The sequence below is a fragment of the Mytilus californianus genome, unplaced genomic scaffold, assembly GCF_021869535.1.
Source record: "Mytilus californianus isolate M0D057914Y unplaced genomic scaffold, xbMytCali1.0.p SCAF_5, whole genome shotgun sequence".
Classification (NCBI taxonomy): Eukaryota; Metazoa; Mollusca; class Bivalvia; order Mytilida; family Mytilidae; genus Mytilus; species Mytilus californianus.
In genome coordinates this window covers 73321090-73342707 of record NW_026262701.1, presented here as the reverse complement: position 1 = coordinate 73342707, position 21618 = coordinate 73321090, and the positions used below count along the sequence as shown (strand labels likewise).

Below are 21618 nucleotides of genomic sequence, written 5' to 3'. Positions count from 1 at the left end.
ACAGCTTTGAAATGACATTACAAAAAAACCCTATATCTATATACAGATATCAAACTATTGAAAAAGTATAATGTTTACTTAAAACATGCATGGTACTGGAATTTGTAATTAAGTGATAACTTAGTTACCTCTGTCATATTTAAATTTGTAACATAGTAGTTTTATTTTCACATTTGTCATTTTGCGTCTCAAAATATGGTCACATTTGTCAAGTTGTGTCTCAAAATCTGGTCTAGTTTTATCCAATGTCACATTCTACATTCTCTGAACGAATTAATTTTCATTTCACGAGTATAAACAACATTTTTCTTTCTTAGATGAAACAAAAAAAAAGTGAATGTTTTTAAAAAAATAACGCTTTTATAAGGTATTGAAATTATCAATGATATAATGAATACTTCAAAATTTATTTAAAATTACATATAGAGATGATGAGGCACTAACAGTCAGACACACAACACAACTGAAATGATGTGACCAAAATTTAAAAAAAAAGTCATAAACATAGTCTTTGACTTTTTCTGTAGTTAGGTTGCTGTCTAATAAAAACCAACTTAAAATGTTTGTCATTGTTACATGTTTGTATTTTGTGTTAGTTATGTTATTTAAAAATTTAGTAACAATCCTACTGTTTAGACATGTAGATTTTAAACTGTATAAAAGAGCCCGTAGATGACCACCGTTTTATTTACTACGTCAGTGACGTCATTGTGATGAGAGATGACTCGTGTACAAGCTCAAAAGAATATTCATCGGCCGGTGAATAATAGGGGTTTTTCATCAGCCGTTAAGTAATAGGGTTCTTCATCGCTGGTTGCAAATATTTAGGGTTATTCGTCCTTCCTTGCATACAAATGGAATTTAACTGAATTATTCCATGTCACGTGATAATGTTTTACCCAATTGAATTGTTTATTAAATATGTAACCCTGGTGGTCTTGAGCTGTTATCTGCTCTTTGTACAGATTGTTGTCTCTTTGACACATTCGCCGTTTCCATTCTCAATTTCAAGGTATAATAGTAATAAATATATTTGATCTATCATTGATGTATACCCCACATCTAAATATTCATATCAATATATTGATAGATTATATTGTATCAGGTCATATTACAAGATGGTTCAAATTAAATCCAAAACTGGCAATCATAGGGTGTCCTAAATGAAAAACAGATGACCACAACACATGTTAAGGAGATTAAATATCTCAAGATAAACTTCAGTGATGCATGACAAGCATATTATCTTTTTTATCCTTGAGCATCTGATAATATAGATTGTAACCCAAATAATCCAGTCATATTTCTCTTACTGTGGAGGACACTGACCATAAGAAGTGATGCTGATAACATGATTGTTATGTACATGTATGTCATCGAATTAAATACATGTATCAATTTACAAGTAATCTTATAATTCTTATAATAATAATAAAAAGTGTAGATGTAATTTCATGAACAGTCTATTTTTGATAGGGATTTCACTAACATAGCAATCAATAACAATTCATTTCTTCACAAAAACAGTTGTTATTTTTTTTCCATTTGCATACCTTTTTATTAACATGCATATATATATATAATAAAACAAACAGATGTCACCTGATGGTATGTATATAACTTTTTTTAGTTGTTTGTTCTAACTTTTACATACAAAGTACACATATGGTTCCCTTTGGGGAAGTAAAGTCTAATTGGGTAAACAAAATTCTATGTATGCACATGAATTTGCAGTTAAATTAATAAGTCACCTAAAATAACCTCTATTTTCAATAATCTAAAATTTGTTTAATTCGAAATTGAATTATACTTTTGTTTGATAATAAAAAGAATTAAAAATTACCAAAATATGTAAACCTTTTTTTGGGTAAGTGCCATGTTTTGAAACAGAAATTAATGCCATACTGATCTGTTTTTATTTTAAGATAAAATTGTTTTTATACAATAGGAGTTACTTTTCCCTTTTTATCAGAGAGAAAAATTTAATAAAAGTAAACTAAGAAGAGTAACAGATGTTTCATCAACTTATTTTGTGTTTTTCATTATTTAATTTTCCCTGTTTGATCTTCACTTTAAACTTACCCTTAATACAAAGCATAGCTTAGGAGGTTAGGATTTTCTAATGATTCTTATGAAAACATGATCTTATTGATAAATGTTTATTTAAAGGAAAAAAAATAATAAACTGTACACCCAACAATCTTACAATTACTGCATACCCAATACATGCACAGTTAAACATGGTAAAAACACATTCAAATGTCAAAAACTTTTGAACTTGCAGACCTGTTAAACTTGGTACACAACTAATTTGTAATATCACAGGACATATTTATGACTAACGTGAATGGATAATTTTCAAAGCAAAATATCAACAAGTTTTGCTTTTTCATTCATTTGTTTTTTTAATTGATGCTAGATACATGTAACCTTAAATCAGTCAAACAGAAAAATGACCATATGGCACACTAGCAGGCCAAGGGAATTTCAATCAGGTTTTATTTGAAGATTGTATCTATATTGTAGCTCATATATAAAAAGTATGTTAATATTTCTAACAAATTCAATCAATACTATATATGTACAGCCAAGATGCAAAACCAGATTAACAAAATATTCTGACTGTGGTCTTCCTTTTTAGAATTAGTTTCACTCAATTTTCACATGTTTCATTTGGTAAAGCTTTGTAAAAGTCAGTCTAAATAGCCATAAAAACTGTTACAGTACTGAGTAGTTAATCATGCATATATTGACACATTTTTTTGCATTTTGTACAGAAGCAAGCTCACTACATAGATTTTCCTGCCAAAAATTAGAAAATTTAATGTAAGGTATGCAGCACTTTTTAAGTGTATGCATAAAAATATATTTTCCTGGGCTGCCATTATTAGAAACCCTATGAAAATGTGCCAAGGAATAGAAACAAGAGTACTGAAGTTAATAAAAACTATCCGATCTACAGTGTTTTGAATGTAAATTAATTGGCTGTCAAAATCTAGTTAAAAAGGTTGTGACAAAAAAAAGTCATTTTACACGCAAACTATACTAAAATCTCATGCCTAGTTGTCTTTAAGCTTATTGAATGGTAGACATTATATTTCTGTACTCCGAAATAAAAATAAGATTCTTAAAAGTGACCCATTTTGGGTCATGACAGATTTTAGTGGATGGAAGGATATAACTAAATATATATGTATAATACAAATGACCAGATTTCTTCCCATTTGGAGAGCACTTCCATATTTAAGTTAAGTTTTGCAGTAGCTAAAAAAAGATAAGAAATCTGATAGTGCTTCTCAACATTTAATTCAAAGCATTGTCATCCTTATGTTCCAAATCAAATCACACAAGTCAAAGAATAGACATCCATTTGTTCCAAACCAACCTACATCAGTACATATCTATCCGTCTTCATTTCTTAAATCACTACATATTACACCATTAGCATGATCAAGGTTAATTTTTTGTTGGTAATTATCTCATTCAAATTTCCACCACAACAAGCAATTTTCCATGGTCAATCTGTCATCTTCTGACAAATGAAATCCATACCTTGGGAATCCCCGTAGCTCTCTTATTGAGGCCACAACAATTCATTCATGGATTTTCCCACATCAAACGTTGACAGGTTCAAAATTTAAATGCAAATAAAAGAAGATTGTGTCCATGGGACACATATACCCCCGCTTGTAAATATATGGTAAATTCAGCAATTTTTCAATTTATAAAGGGACATAGCTCTAGAAGTGTTATTGATGCCACCTAAATTCGAATTTGATCTGTGTTATGTGGTAATAAGCATTGTACATAAGTTTCATAACATTTGGTCGAGGCAAACTAAAGGACATAAACACAATCATAGCCTTACTTCCTTCCATCATATCTTGTACATGTACTAAAAATTTTTTAAAACTTGTTGCTCACTCCCTTATTATTGTGAAAGTATATACTAATTCCAGTATTTTTATAAAAAAATCATTGTCACATGATTAAAAATATGTAGTTCCATTTATGGCATCTAACAATGGAAATGATATGACATTTCATTAAGAATCATATTCGAGATTTAGACTAACATGAAAAAATACATGAAAATACATGACCAACAAATGAGCTGCGTCAGATAGAAAATAGAAATCGACCTAATGCGATAGAATATCAATGCTTCTGTTTACTTATTTCGAGTTGAAAAATCTCTTTGCAAAGTCTTAAAGGGGCATAAGCTACGATATATAAAAAAAATTAAAATATGATTATCTTTTGTTCAATCATTAATGAAAGTGAAATAGTGAATTAATTTGCTTTAAGCAGCAAGTTTAGTTCAATTTTGTCAAAATAAGCTAAAAAACATCTCTGTTGAATCCGTATTCATGTGACCTTCACATTTAACCCTTTAGCTAGAGATTGGTTCTGCATGTATTAGTCGTGTTCAGTCATTAAAAGGAAAAGAATGTCAACATTGAAAGTGAAACAAAGGTGAACCATTTGTTGACTGATTCTAACACAAAAAATCATTCTTATACAGGTAAAATCGATGATTAACTTATTTTTTTAACCTATAACATGAAATCAAACAGACCTAGAAAAGTCCAATTGCATGAGGTCGCTTTCTATTTATATTTATGTTTATATCGGGTTATGTGTTCGTCGGCAGTCTTTGGAGGTCATCTAGATAGTTAATTAGATGGCATCTAGACTAAAATACACACGAAATGCTAATATATATTATCTGAGTCCATGCATTATAAATTGTTTATTTCAGACTTATTGTAATTTGGATATACGTTTTAGTATGTTATAAAACAAATACAAAAATAAATTTGAGTCAAATCAGAGAACATGAATTTGACAGCTAATGCCCTTTTAACTGTTTGAAAATTGATTTGATATAGGAACCCTACAAAACAGACCAAGTTTCATCTTTTATTTCGAGTTTGAATGCTCTGAAATCAATCAAAATCTTATACATGTACATGCAGACCAAGTTTCATCTTTTATTTCGAGTTTGAATGCTCTGAAATCAATCAAAATCTTATACATGTACATGTATACGGGCATTTGCACAAGGTCGATTACTATCCAACGCTGCTCAAATAGAAGGATTTTGGCTTTAAAACATTTAACGTCACACTTCATACTAATAATCACTCACAGAGCTCTTGACACTTTTTTGAAAGCCATTAAAACTAAAGAAAATCAACAATCTCCAAAGAACTTAAAAACGATTAGATATGGCCTGAACTATCGAAAACTGTCAAATTAGGACACTCTATCAAATTTCAAAGTTTTTGGTCAAGTTTTTTGTTCAGTTTCATAAATCACAGATAAGAAAGAAGATGTCATGTCAAGACTATATAAAAGACATTCATCTCTCTTTGTAATGCCTTATAGATATCAGTCCCCTATTTAATACTTGCCTACCCATGCTAGACTCTAAGATGACCTGATAAAATTTCTACCTTTTTTCAAATGTTTTTTTATTCACTTTTTTATGTAAACTTATGAGTTCATTTAAAAGTGCTATTTGTTTTCTATTCATATTTTTATGAGCTCATTTTAAATGTGTTATTTGATTAAAATTGTGATTATTTTATTCTTTGAAGCTTGAACGTTTAATTTGTCAATACCAACACATTTTTTTTCAAACCACAAATATGGGTTCTTATGAAAATAAAATGATTCCACAATATATTAATCCTTGCTCATTGAAGGCTGTACGATCATCTTAACCATTGGGGCACATCACATTTTTCTGTTTCAATCAAATTCAAACTGATATAAAAAATTAACCATCCCCAGCAAAATTTAGAGCTCTTATGTATGCCTTTTTGATTGACAAAGTCCATATATTGTTGATTATTTAAGGAGAAATGTGCCAATAAGACGCACAAAGCTTAACTATTTTTTTACTCTTCAACTCTCCTTCCTGTCAAATAATACTTACTTATGCAAATAGCAGCTAAAAATCTTACAGCAATCTTTGGTGGATCACATGTCTCAAATCCTGGTTGTAATACATAGTAAGCAAATGTCAAAGATACCACAGCTTGGGCAGTAGGTCTGATGATTATAAGGTTAACCTGAAAAATATGGATTACAGATCATGCTGAAGCACCTTCAAATACAGTCCAAATAATTATGACATTTTTGAAGCCTTTTTTAAGCTTTTTTTATTTTTGCTTTGATGCCTTCCTGGCACTTAAATGGGGGATCTATAAAATTTAAAATAGCAAAAATACCCTCAGAACAAATCATGATTATCTTTATTTCTTAACTAAGGTTTTTCTCTTTATTTTTTAATAATGCATAGCTCCTAGATATCTGGATATACTAGAACAATGTTTCAAACAACAAAAATTATTTGATACATCTCTTCTGATAACTAAAACTAAGAAAACAGACATGTGATTACTGTCAAGAATTAGAATTTAATATGAAAACTATCTTAAAATATCCATAAATGTAAGAATATCTTAAACAATTAAATTATACAAATTATCTTTTTTGAAACAATGTGATTCATTTTAATATTTTTCTCTAATTAATACGAGAGTAAAATACCTTCTATCAAAATTATGTTGAAGCCAATCTGATTAAAATACAGAACCTGTGTCCAAGCTTTGCTTAAAAGGATCTGAAAAAGCTCTGTTCTACTTTCTGTTTTAAAGACCTTTCGGGATCCTTTGTTTTGTCAGATTATTACACACCTTCATAGATTTGAAGGCTGAAGTTTCATTGGCTGAAGATATAATTACCAAAAACAGAAAGAATAACAGAGATTTGTCATGATCAGATCCTTGTAAGTAAAGCTTGGATACAGGATCTGGATTTTAATCAAATTGTTGTTTAAGAATTAAATAAAGGGTTATAAAATATACCTAGCCATATAATATATATATATATATATATATATATAAACAAGTCTAAATTGAAAACAACGTTCAAACCTATGATTGCGTTGGATAAAAACCGCAATTTTTATACTGTGCATGCAAAACAAATTTCTTGGTAGAGTGGTCTAAATACAGCACAAACAACATTTTCCAAAAGACCAAAAAAGTGAAAAAGTGTATTTTAACAAAACGCAATTGACTAGCAGGTCGAACAACGGATGTTCTTAAACCCTGCTGACTGCCATGGCGATTGCCAAATAAACAGATCACCAGATGTAAAAATGGATCTTAATTTATTAATAATATACCAAACAGAAAACAATAAACTTGCGGAAAAGATGGTATACCGCAAACATAAGGTGCAAAAATTTGTACACCATATCCGGATTTCGACAATAAATGTCTCTTCAGTGATGTTAGGAATCGAAACGGTATTTGAAAGGCCATATAATTTACCTCAATTTGGGATTGACTCTTGAATTTTGAAGAGTCAAAATAGGATGAACGGATCATATAAACCCGAAGGCAAATATAATACAAGCCCAAACAAAAAAATATAAACAAGACTAAATTGAAAACAACGTTCAAACCTATGATTGCGTTGGATAAAAACCGCAATTTTTATACGTGTGCTTGCAAAACAAATTTCTTGGTAGAGTGGTCTAAATACAGCACAAACAACATTTTCCAAAAGACCAAAAAAGTGAAAAAGTATATTTTAACAAAACGCAATTGACTAACAGGTCGAACAACGGATGTTCTTAAACCCTGCTGACTGCCATGGCGATTGCCAAATAAACAGATCACCAGATGTAAAAATGGATCTTAATTTATTAATAATATACCAAACAGAAAACAATATACTTGCGGAAAAGATGGTATACCGCAAACATAAGGTGCAAAAATTTGTACACCATATCCGGATTTCGACAATAAATGTCTCTTCAGTGATGTTAGGAATCGAAACGGTATTTGGAAGGCCATATAATTTACCTCAATTTGGGATTGACTCTTGAATTTTGAAGAGTCAAAATAGGATGAACGGATCATATAAACCCGAAGGCAAATATAATACAAGCCCAAACAAAAAAATATAAACAAGTCTTAATTGAAAACAACGTTCAAACCTATGATTGCGTTGGATAAAAACCGCAATTTTTATACGTGTGCATGCAAAACAAATTTCTTGGTAGAGTGGTCTAAATACAGCACAAACAACATTTTCCAAAAGACCAAAAAAGTGAAAAAGTATATTTTAACAAAACGCAATTGACTAGCAGGTCGAACAACGGATGTTCTTAAACCCTGCTGACTGCCATGGCGATTGCCAAATAAACAGATCACCAGATGTAAAAATGGATCTTAATTTATTAATAATATACCAAACAGAAAACAATAAACTTGCGGAAAAGATGGTATACCGCAAACATAAGGTGCAAAAATTTGTACACCATATCCGGATTTCGACAATAAATGTCTCTTCAGTGATGTTAGGAATCGAAACGGTATTTGGAAGGCCATATAATTTACCTCATATATTTATATATATATATATATATGTATAGCAGCAAGAAAGCAAGACAAAGGGTTTTAAAATATACGTACCCATAGCTGTAAGAAAGCAAGATAAAGGGTTCTAAAATATACGCAACCATAACTGTAAGAAAGCAAGACAAATATACGTACCCATAGCTGTAAGAAAGCAAGACATGGACCAAAGGCATCAAGGATATAAGCATAGTCTCCCCCTGATCTGGTGATAGTTGTTCCTAACTCGGCATAACATAGGGCACCAATTAATGACAGAAATCCACACATAATCCATATTACTAAGGCTGCTCCAAACTACAACAAAAAAAATCTGTTAACTCATTTCCACAAAAAATATTGTTAAAATTGCTGTCATGGTTGTTCATTTGCAACAAAAATGTTTTTTCATTATATTTCATATATAAAATATATTTACTTTTTATTCTATATTAAAGATGGTGACATCCTTTTTTCAAGGAAATATAACTGGAAATATTCATTTCATGTTTGTTTTTGACATGTACAACCATAATTATGAAGATTGTGACAATTCTTCTTTTATTTACTTTTTTAGTATGCAAAATGATTTTTTATTTTATTTGTTTAGGAGTAGATCTAACTCTTTAAAATTTTATTTTATATATTTTTCAAATTTCCTAAGACTAAGTCGCAACCCTTTGACAGCAATTGAGTTCACACATTTTTAAAGCAGGCATATAAAAGATTTATGGAAGATAGCCCTTATTACTTAATCTTTAATCCATCCATGCATCAGAGTAACACAGGATAACGCTGGATTATTCAAAGCTTAAGGCCATTTTACTAGTTACATGTATGTTCTCAATGTAAGCAAATGAAATACATATTCATAATAATATAGATTTTATCACATTGACGAACACCTGCTGACTTTATTGAAACATTGCATCATCATATTAATTGTTCAGCAATCATGAGTTTCCCCATTAACACTATTATCATGTATTAATTACATATTTATTACACATAAAAATCACTTAATATACTTTTCTTCGAAACAGAAATATACTTGAATATATATATATATATATATATATATACAGAAAAAATGGTAAAATTTGTACTTTTGGTCTAGACATCTAGATGTCACACCATGTCGAGATTGTTTTGAACATGTAGTTTGGTGGTTCTTTTTTTATTTGCTTTCTTTGATGTTGGTGTATATAATAGTTTTTACTGTTTCACTTTAGTTTTGAGCTCAATCGGAAGAGATCGTTTCACTAATCACATACAGACACATGTTCATGCAGTCAATTTGTCATGAGACATACTAATTAATTATGACAGATGTGTGGTTTTGACGAACAAATAATAAAACTGTCTTTTTAGGAGGACTCATTTCTTCCTGTACTAGTACTGTTTACTACCATTTAATGGTCAAAATTTCAATTCTCAAATATCATGAAAAAAATAATTTGGTAAAAAAAATATTTGGCATGAAACCATAGAAATTTTTCAAGATCTGCAAGATACTGAAAAGTTTTAGAACTCAAGAAAATAATGACTGCCAGTCTTAGCGTTTGACTGTTACACCATGTGGAAGAATTATATTGACTTTTACTTCCCAAACTGTTCCATGGTTATACTATTATTCAATGTAGGTCCGAGGAAATTTCTTTTCCTGAACTAAATTTGTCTTTTCCCTCAAAAACCATCTTTAAACAATCAAACACAGCTACCGGTAAATGGGAATTTCTAAACAAAATAGTTGATGTCCAAATTGGCTTCTAAAATAGGAAATTGATCTGTCTGCCTCCTATCTCTCAAAGAATATGTCCTTTAAAACTAATTGCTTAAATCTTTCCTTTATCCAGCATTCAAATAATTCATATGGAAAACCAATACAGTTTTAAGAGTAGAGGGGATCTAACTGTGGAAATACATGTAAATCTTCTATTTTGAATGTGAGCTAACGTCTTAATGATGACTATTTTGATAAAAAGATGTTTTATTAGAATTGTTTTGGGTAAATTGTGTACCAGTAATAACAAACACTGTCTGGTACTAATTTTTCTTGTATTTCACAGCTTACTGAGTTATAAATTCCCCACCGATATGATAATTATGAATACCATTGTGACCCTCCTCAGTTGATGTTTTTAGACGACAATCACCATGATCCAACATTGATTTTGGATTATGAAATGCTCTATATATGTAGATGACATTTCATTCATGTAAACATTTATTATCTTTTAATATTCATTCCAAACAATTTGTTGATTTGGCGTAGGAGCAAAAAACGATAAATGGCCTTACAACATTAACGAAAGTAAAGAATCTGACTTCAAAAGAAGAAAAATAATCATTTAAATGAAATGTCCAATATATCTATAGTGAAATCAGAATTTAGCATGTTAAATAATTGTTGTGAATTTCTATATCTGAGAATGACAAATGGATACAAATTCCTATACATGTTGTAGTATTTTATACTAATGAAGTTAAGACGCAAGTTATAATTAATACAATGAATTTTCTGTCACATTTTGCATAATCTAATTCTGCAATCATCTTTTAAACCCTATGCCAATAACTAAACTGGACAAGAAATGATATGAATCATCAAGATATATTTCTGTTGCAGCTACAATTGAAACAAGCTCTTAAAAAAAATTGTAAAAGTCTGCAATTTATTGAAACTCTAAAATTGAAATGTTGACAAAAATGAAACTGACAAAAATTTGCTTGGGTGTGATCAAATAAATACCAATGAAAAACTGTTAATCAATTAAGAATGGTACTTCTGTCCTCAAGGATGAAAAAAAAATATTACATGCTATTTTAAGGATAGAGATCCAGAGATTATTTGTGCAAAATATTTTGAATCTGGTTCTGAAGCTTATTCTTGTTTAACGGCAGGATTTTAAGCAGCATTTATTCAATCATAATCTTGCTTTAATCTTGCCATTAAATACCAACATTTAAAACACAACTTTATTTCGGTTTTTATTACATGTACATAATTTCTTAAAATATAAAAATCCCTGGAGTCCAAATGGGTGACACTGAAATTATGTGCAAAAATTGCCACTGAGAGTCTGTTCAGTGGCTTACGCAAATGTACTTTTAAAAAGTTGAGAAAAATCTAATAAAGTCAATAAAAACTAATTAAGACTTTAACAGAAAATAACAATATAAGCCACAAACTACTTTAAAAAAACAACAAGAAATTAATAAATTCAACTACACAATTGTGGTTAACATTGTTTTCCTCGATAAACAGAATGTTTCCTTTTACCTTTTACGCTTTGTGGTAATTTCACTTTGTAGATAAAAGGTCAATAAAAATTTTATTAGATATTGCATCACCATGTCAAAAATGAGAGTTAATTTAAAGCTTCTTATTACATCATGAACATTATTCTAATCAAGATGTTGACATTAATTCCATGCACATGTTTGTTGTTGCATCATCAAATCATAAAGGGGATTTCCTGAATTCCAGAGTTCCCTATTAACCAAGGCATGATTGCATCAGCATTATAAGTTTCCTGCCCACGACTCAATTATTCCTTGAACTCTTTATTCAAGTGCTTTTTGTTTTGAATAGTACTTAGTAACAGTATTATGAGTAATATTGATTTAGTACAGATTTTTACACTTGAATTGACATTTTTAATAATAGCCCAAAGGAAATTGTTTTGAATAATCGGTGTTGCGGTTCATGATTATTTGGGCGACTCTAAAAATTGATTTTAAGCTGAGGATAAAAAGTTAAAAGGGTCACTACTAATCCATCCACTGTACAAATATACACATGTAATGACCATATTGATCAGATTATGCCATTAAAAAAATGTTCTGTATTTAAGGGGTTGTCTTGATTTTTCCTGTAGTGCCATTATGTTCAATACATGAATTATTGCTATAAAAACAATTATTGTTGTGAAGTGTCACAGATGTTTCCCCAATACCCGCTAGCCTTTTTTTTAATCATGATTAATGATAATAAAAATTATTCTGTGGAACCAGTAAATATAATTTTATTTATTAAAATGGTATCTTTCATACGCATATTGCTTTTGATGTAGCCTGGATCTGTTTATAAAATTCACAGTGGAACCGTAATCAAAGAACCATCAGAGATATACAGTTTCATTATAAAAATTAAGAGTAATGTTGAGATGGCCAATGAGATAACATATTATTAACCAGAAACCAAAGAACAAGGTTGGGCCTTCAACCATGAGCAAAACCCATACTGTATAGTCATCTGTAAAAAGCCCAGGATGACAAATTGTGAAACAATTAAAGAGAGAAAGCCAACTGCCTGATTTATGCTAAAAACAACAAAAGATAAAAAATATGGCATATAGCAACCAACAAAAACCACTGAATTTTAGATTCCTGACGTGGGACAGACACATAAAGAACGTGGCAGGGTAAAACATGTTTGTGAGCACTTAATCCTCGCCTTTACCTGAGACAGTAGTGTAACAGCACAAAAACAACATAAAGATGTCAGTATTTGTTTTATACTTTGATTATACTTACAGCAGTTAATTTAATATGCAGGAATTTTGCATACAGAAGCCATAACATACATCATAAAGCATAACACCTTTGATGCTCAGGTACAAAAATGCATATAATCATAAAAAATTATGTAACTGATGTTTCAAGATGCCTCAATCCGTGACAACTGCAGACTAGGTTGATACTAATCCTAAAAGTGCATCACAACAACATTATCTTTTCTATAACACCAAATAACAGTTACACTAATATAACACATTAAAGAATAAATCTAAGAGAACCCACTATTATTTTAGAAAGAACAAGTGAAACTGCGAGCTACTGCTCACTGATGATACCCCCAGCCCAAATATGCATTTGTTGTTGAGTGATGAATCTGAAAACGCATCACACGGTAGAGCTGACTTATAGAAACCCTGAAACCAAATTTCAGAAATCCTTATGACATGTATGTTGTAGTTCCTGAGAAAAATGCAACAAAAAATATTCATGGGATGGACGGACGGACAAACAGAAGTAAAACAGTATACCCCACTTTTTTAAAGCGGGGGTATAAAAATCCAATTCAAATTGATTATTCTAATGAAATAATGAAGAATGTCTTCATGTAATAACTGCACTGAGCTGTCAATCAGACAGATATCAATTAAAACAGACTGAGACTGCAGAAGAAATCTTGGTCTGTCAGAACAATGATCTCAAACTCAAAAAATGGAAAATGTGTTATTAATCAGTACAATATTTTTTAATTGAAATTAAACAGCGGAACAATATGATGTATTCTGTTCTTCTTTAAAAAGTGAAGCATCCACTAATGAAGTTCAATCCAGTTCATTCATACTGCCACTATTATAAAGGTCAAGGTCAGGTTTAATAATAACCATTAACATCAAAGACTTGCAATGACTGCACTAAAGCTGTGATCAAAAGGCATATGAAGAGCATTCAGGGTTTAAATTTAGATCAGCCTCCTTCTTGCACTTAAAGAAACTTTATTTTTAGGAAAATCAAATAGTTGAAATTACATGTATTCTTTTTCTCAAAAAGCCAAGTATGTAGTTGTGAAGTTCAATCGGGTTCATTAATACAACTGAACCCTATTATAAAGGTTAAGATAGCCATTATCATCAAAGACTTGCCATATTATACAGCTGCCATCAAAAGACTTAGCTAATTTTAGTTTTTATACCATTTTCTCTTTCAAGGACATAATAGTTATCATATCTCAGACACAGTAATGAACACCTTCAGTCACCTCTGTGCTAATTAATAATATTTTTGCCTTTTTTTTTTTAATAAATCTTGTAAAAAAAATATAGGAATATATACTTTCAAAATTGATCACCATGTCATTATTTAGTGAGTTCCTTTTAACCCTATAATTTGTTTTCCAGAGTCAAGTGTTGTATCAAGACATGTTATAATTATCTTTTTGTTTAGCTGTACTTCAAGTTAGATTCAGTTGTGATATGAACCCCTTCAAAGCATGATAATTATATTTCTGCTATATTTAAGTAATCTTGTTTTCTATGGATAAGGCCTTAAAAAGGTGGAAGATTTACTGTTTTACACCACCTTGCTCAATTTTAATAGACGTTTGTGAATATTATCCTTTACGCCACAAGGAACGATTTCCGAAACTATGATGTTTTACAAGTTACATTGTAGTAAGATTAAAATTTTTAAGGTTTAGCTTAATACCTTGCTCAATTTAAAGCACATCTTTTCATATTAATATTTTTTTTGTAACTTTAAAAAACACTACTTAAATAATTTGTTTATTCAATAATTTGTGTTGTATGTTTATACATATTTATTAATTATACACAATCCATTTAGTCCATGAATTTACAAAAGATATATATATTAATTTATTTATTGTGACATTAAGTGTGAAAGTGGACATTTATAAGAAATATATAGCCATGTGACTGTCAACAATAATTATTGTCAGAAACTTAACAAGATTGATTAATATTTTCAAAGCTAAAATGGGGTTATCCCTTATAAATAAACCTTTGCCTGTGGTAGAGAAAAGTGAAATGGACTAATGCTATTTCCTGCTAAATTTGATATGATATAATAATTAATAAATAGGTCTTAAAGGATTAAGTTGAAGTGCTATAACATATATATATGACAAGAATATAATACAACATGTAATTTTGCCACCTGGCATCACAGTAGTTAATCAAATTATATGTGATATATCCTAAGTTTTTTTCCCTGTATAAAACAATTACATATATTAAAATAAAACAAAAAACAATACTTCTCACAAAAAGCACCTGTATGACATATGCTTTGATGTATGGAGTTTGATTGGACAGTGCTATTTTTGTCATCCTGAAAATATAATTATCAAATGAACAGCAAATTCCATACTGTTGCACTAAATGTATTTGTGGTGATCTTTTGGAATCAGAGTAATGTCCAACAGAAAAAGAAACAAGAATGGTGATAAAGAAAAGAAGTCTTTTTAGTTTGTTAATAAAATAAATAAATATTTTTACAGCATCAGATAAAATTATTATAAAGGAACAGATTTTAAACAAACATTTACCATACATGTATATGAAAGCTACATCTTAAAAATTTCTATAATTTAATTAGAATGAAGCATTTTATTTTCTTTCTGTAAAATGTATTATTTAAAGAACTTTTTGTGTTTATAACAATAACAAACGATCAACATAAAATCTTTTTTTTTTAAGAAAAACAGATTTTTCAGCATTTTGTTTGTTTGAAGTTCTGTGTATATAAAAAAACACGTGGATGTTGTTTACTTACCGACCCTGCTTCAGCTAGTACACCTTTTGGCGAAACAAAAATACCAGATCCTACAATCGACCCGACAATAATAGCGACACCATTGAATAACGTAATTGTTCGTTTTAGTTGAACTTTTTCATTGTCTGATCCTTCTGAACTTGTGTCCAGCGCTTTCTTTTTCATATTGTCCACCGTCATGTCTGTTTATCAACACACCTTCCGTGCTCGTGTTTTGAAACTGAGAGACTGTAAACATGGAGTTGCTTCCCCTTTATTTTATGGTCGAGTTCATCATGAAAGGGTATACAACGTTGTGGTCTGGTTTGAATATACATTATTTCCAAAATGTATATCGATTTGGAAATTATTCAGAAAAGAAATTGACAATATAAATACTCATACGTTGACTAATTGGTCAAATATAAAGAAGACCCTTTCGATTTTATTGACAATTCTATCCTGACAACCCTAATTCGAGTAAAAATTCAAAATAATATTGCATCATACAGTTTCATTCATTTTTTTCGTGTCTTGTTTTCAGAAAACAAATCATGCACATCCTGTTTCTTCGTAAAAACTTGTTGAATGTTTCAGTTTTCTTTATGGTATTCAAAATGTCCTGACTTATTTCTTCAGATTAAAATTTCATAAAAAAAAATCATTTGCTATATATGTTTGTTTTTGTTTCTGTCGCAAACTAAATGTGCTTATATGACAATAAAGATAATTTAAAATCTATTTTAATTTATTTATTTTATTGCCAAAGGGACTCGGTTAGCGGATATATTTTATTTTGGTAGAGTTTATTTATTTTTTACCAAAGGAAGACGGTTAGCGGATACAATTGTTTTCATCATTGTTATTGTCAAAGAGAGGCGAAAGATACCAAAGGCACATTCAAACTCATAAATCGAAAATAAACTGATAACGCCATGGCATAAAAAGAAAAGAAAAAGACCAAAAGACAAACAAGAGTATACAAAACACAACACAGAAAACTAAAAACTGTCATAATTATAGTCTTATCAGGACACAAACCATTTCTACACTACCAAGATATAAAATACAAACATTATTATCAGGTAGTGAACTCATCAGTGATGAGGAAAACGAAAATATTTTTAAAGTTGTACAAAGTTTTATTTTAGAAACAGGGAGATTTGGTTTATAAACAATTATTTTTATGTCGATTTAGATGTTGAAAACTTTAATTTAATTTACCTTATTTTCAAACATTTACCGCATGATACTTCACAGCTACATGGGAGACCACAATCATAAAAAAGATGAGTTGATAATATTTTTCGATCAAACTGACTTCTGAGTAACGGGCAAACCACCGAATAAACATGTAATGTGAATTGAAATTTACATTATACGAGCTTCTTATACTATGTTCCTAATTTTGTCATTTTTTAAAGGGAGACGGATTTATATAAGTTATTCTTGTTTCCGAATCCCAGAATTTATATTGTATAATTGTATATTGTGCACTTTTGAAATAAAATATTGTTTAAACTAAAAACTGAGCAACACGAACCCCACAATAAACCGGGGGTGATCTCAGCCGGTGCTCCCGGGAAGGGTAAGCAGATCATCAGTCCTGCTCCACGTGTGACGCCCGTCGTGTTACTCCTATATTTTCGACGAATGGTGACGATCAGATGAAAATGAAGCAAATAAAGGGTAAACCCAACACCTAATGAACGGTCCACTTTAATATGTTAACAATAATTATTGGGAAAAACGGACACACGTGGACTATATAAATGATAAAATATGAAATATTACAGTTCTTCTGATGTATATTATAAAAGAGCATATCACTGATGAAAAGCGGCGTCATGATCATGGGCAAATGTCCACTAAATACGAATAGGAAAGAAAAAGACATGGACGATCATGCCCCCTCTTCTCTGCATGCCATATGCAGGAGTATAGATCCACATACTTTAGATTTGACAAATAGTGATGTTGAAGTACAGCTAGATTGTTGGGCTGTCTGATAGACACAAATGATGCCCCCACCAGACCTTAAAAAATTATAAATTTAACACTATGTATGATGATCTATCTTTTATTTTTATTCTGAATGTCTACATTTGCAGGACTGAATGTCCAGCCTTAATGTTTCGACCTTACAGTTATAGTAGTCACCAAGTTCAACTTTCTATTTCCAGTGGTCACCGGACCAAGTTCAACTTCCTGGTATTGATTAAATTAATATTTGACAATACTAAGAAATCTTATGTATTGCATTAGGGACATTAAACTGTAGTAGTGCAAACCATGTTTTCAATTATATAGCAAGTAAGAAGGAAACGAAGTCCAACTACCGTTTTTTTGTGAATATCTAACCGTGACCCCCCTTTCTGACTTTTTGTACAATACAAATGACTAGGTCCAATTACCTGGCATTTTGAGAATATTTGAAAAAAAATCAAAATCCTGTGGACATGCACACTTCCATTATGTGTACAAACAATCTACAAAATATTACAGCTGTAGCTCAAAAAATGTAGGAGGAGATAGCCGGGCAAACTATTATCTATTTATGCAGCTAGTACCATGCAAAAATGACTAATTCCAAATACCTGGCATTTTGAGAATATTTGAAAAAAAATCAAAACCCTATGGACATGGTCACCTTTATTATGTTTAGAAACATCCTACAAAATATTAAAGCTGTAGCTCAAACACTGTAGGAGGAGATAGCCGGACAAACCTGGTACTTATATCCGGACAGACAGACAGACGGACGAACGGGCGGACGGACAGGGATAAATTAATAGGCCCCTCGACAATTTGACGCGGGGGCATAAAAGTAAAAAGATATTAGATACAAATGTCTTAGATAGGATTAGATAAGAAAATATATTTTATTGGTTTAAAATCCAAAATTATAGGATTGATACCAAATTTGACAATAAACATTGGCTATACATAAACATACAAACACATATCTGTCAAAATTTACATACAGCGTATATATAAATTTGTATATCCCCTCTATTATTTAAAAAAAAGAAATATTGTAACATTAAAATATATAATTATATATGTATAATCTAATCTCCGCTGATGAGATTGTTAAACAAAGTTATTTATTACTTAATAAAGCATTTCTAGAATTATACATGTCACTAATGAATTTTACAATAATTCTAATTGTATCATTTTCATGGACCACACTTATACAAACATTTAAATCTTGCTTCATTAGTCATATTTAAAAAAAAAAGAACTATTTAACTAATTTTAGAAAAATAATTGTTCTCTAATTGTATTTAGTTTTGTACAATTTATAGTGAAATGAAATTCATCTTCTAAAAGACACAAGGGACAAATTTTTTCTTCTAAAAGAGTTTTAGTATGTTGACCTTGTTCAATTTTAAGAAAACTATTACTTATGCTAATTTTGGCAAAATGTCCTTTTACTTTTTTGTCACTGCTTAACATTAACATGTCTTATGAAAGTTTACGTTTGAGGGTCTAGATCTGTGACCAAAAAAAAACATAAAAAACCGGGCAAATAAGATACGATTTTTACGGTTTGAAAAAGATACTAGCAGAGAGCAAACAAATAATCATGAGAGGAAGACATCATCATGGCCAACAGATAAAGATAAAGAGACGAAAAAGACAGACATTAGTCCACAAAACATAAAAAAAAAATATGGAGCAACAAGAGTCTCGCCATAAAACAGTAGTATATGCAGGAGGTCCCAAAATGGTCGGAAGTTCCGGCTCACCTTTTTCAAGTGATGTTATCCGATTAATCATAGTCGGTTATAAATAGACTGAGGCAGAAGATACTACAGGTACAATCAGAAATAAATAGAAAAACAGACAATATCATGACTAAAAAAAATCAATGAAAAGACAAAACACTACACAGAACACTAGACTGAGCACCAGGAACCCCACCAAAATCCGGGGGCGATCTCTGGTCCTCAAGAATGCCCTGGTAAGTGTGAACAGATCCTTCTCCACTGGTGACACCCGTCGTGTTGTTCTTGGCTAGTGAATATTTGTCCGCGAGAAGTCGCAACTAGGTATGGCATAATCAAAGAAAAGATGACGGGCTGCGGCGACGACAGTTATAATTGTAACGTATCCCTGGTCAGCGGTGGCACAGATATTCCATAAAGGTCTACCAAAATCATGACGGCGTCTATGAAATTTTCCAAAGGATGACTAAACTTGTTTTAATCACTTATATCTATAAATATGGATGTTTAAAGGAGTCATTATTGTGATCACTCAGGTGTAAGGGGAACAACTCTAAATGAAAAGAAAATTGAGAATGGAAATGGGGAATATGTCAAAGAGACAACAATCCGACAAAAGAGCAGACAACAGCCGAAGGCCACCAATGGGTCTTCAATGCAGCGAGAAAATCCCGCACCCGGAGGTGGTCCTCAGCTGGCCCCTAAATAAAAGTATGTGCTAGTTCAGTGAAAATGGACGTCACACTAATACAGTGGAGATACTATTCTGTACGCTATCTGGAAGTCGCGATTTTCGAAGCGATGATTTCCAACTGGCTTACAGGACGGTTTTACCTACGGTGACTTTTCTCATCATTTGTTTACTCCTATATCTATAAAGTGCTTTGAACATCTTCAAGGTATGTTTACTGTATAGCATCATAAATATGAGTAACTGTAACAAAAACATGCATAAGAATATAAAATATACGTGTGCATCACACCAACTTGATAGAAAAAAGTGAAATCGATGGACAATTTTGCTCTCGTAGTACAAAGCAAATAATCTTTTAATGCAAATATTTGCATCAGTTTACAGTTAAATATATACTGTTTCAATATTCGTTTCGTATTTAAGTAGAATATTCGTATTTCCCATAAAAAAATATGTTTTCCTTGAGGATCCCAAAATAAATTACTGTACGATCAGTCTAGATCTGACTGTATTCTAGAAGCGATTTCAGAATTTTTGACTGTATGACCAGTCGTGATTTTGAAAAAGAAACAACGGCAATTTGAAGGTATATACGTGTCTATGTGATATTATGAACTGTCCAGGGAACTTTAACGTGTAATTTCTTTCATCAGACAATACAAATATATTTCTGATGATTTTTGTAGACGGCATTTGTATGGGAACATATATTTGGAATCCCTTTTCTCCTGGATTGGACCCCCTCTCCATTTAAAAATGGCTGGAACCCACAATGTATATATTAAGTGGTTTATGAGGAGATGCACTTACAAAACCGACGAAACATACTGTACCGGTCCAACGGAAAGACGGACTTCATTATCACTATAAACCCCCGCTTTACAAAGTGGTGTACAATTGAGTGTCAAAGAGACAGCTCTACATCCAAAACAAAGTGAAGGAACTGTGATCAATTATAGGCTACAGTACGGCCTGGAATGTGTATAAATACATGCATTTTTATATAACAATTAAATCTGTGTGTTTGTACAATTTTAAGTATAACGGAGGACATTTCTGAAACTTTATATATTCAACAAACCTTCCTCTTATTTTAGCAACATTTAAACATCATTATACTTAATGTAGTAAGTCGAGTACACCCCATCAAGCTAAAACATGTTTCATAAGTTTTCAGGATGTGAATTTATTGAAATATATTTGTGTTATTTAGAAAAATGCCACCTTCTAGTGTATCGTAAATAACTTTGAAATCACCACTAGAATACAGTGAAATAAAGACTGATCATACAGTTTTAAAATATACAAGCGAGACTGATCGTACAGTGAGAAATTCAAACAAGTGTAATTTTCTTATTTCTGGCTTCAAAGATCTGGTTGAAACTTTTACCACCACTTGAAATATACTTCATTTAGTTAATTACGTCTGGTTTGTATGTTAATTTGTACACTAAGAGGGTAAAAAGATTGTTTTTAGGTT

At 30.9% G+C, this 21618-nt stretch overlaps 1 protein-coding gene across 3 annotated transcripts in view; it reads right to left on the bottom strand.

Annotated features, from left to right (window-relative positions):
- The window catches only part of LOC127701426 (large neutral amino acids transporter small subunit 1-like), a 29829-nt gene extending 13852 nt beyond the window's left edge, over nt 1–15977 (bottom strand). For 2 of the 3 annotated variants that reach the window (XM_052205300.1, XM_052205301.1), the window contains exons 1-3: nt 15732–15977; nt 8580–8738; nt 5945–6080 (exon numbers count right to left, since the gene is read on the bottom strand). In XM_052205300.1, the coding sequence (XP_052061260.1) occupies nt 5945–6080; nt 8580–8738; nt 15732–15911 (475 nt within the window). In that variant the 5' untranslated portion in view covers nt 15912–15977. Of the gene's footprint in view, nt 1–5944; nt 6081–8498; nt 8515–8579; nt 8739–15731 lie in introns of those variants that run through there. The other variant, XM_052205302.1, reaches the window with a different exon arrangement.
- Between the last annotated feature and the right edge of the window lie 5641 nt (nt 15978–21618).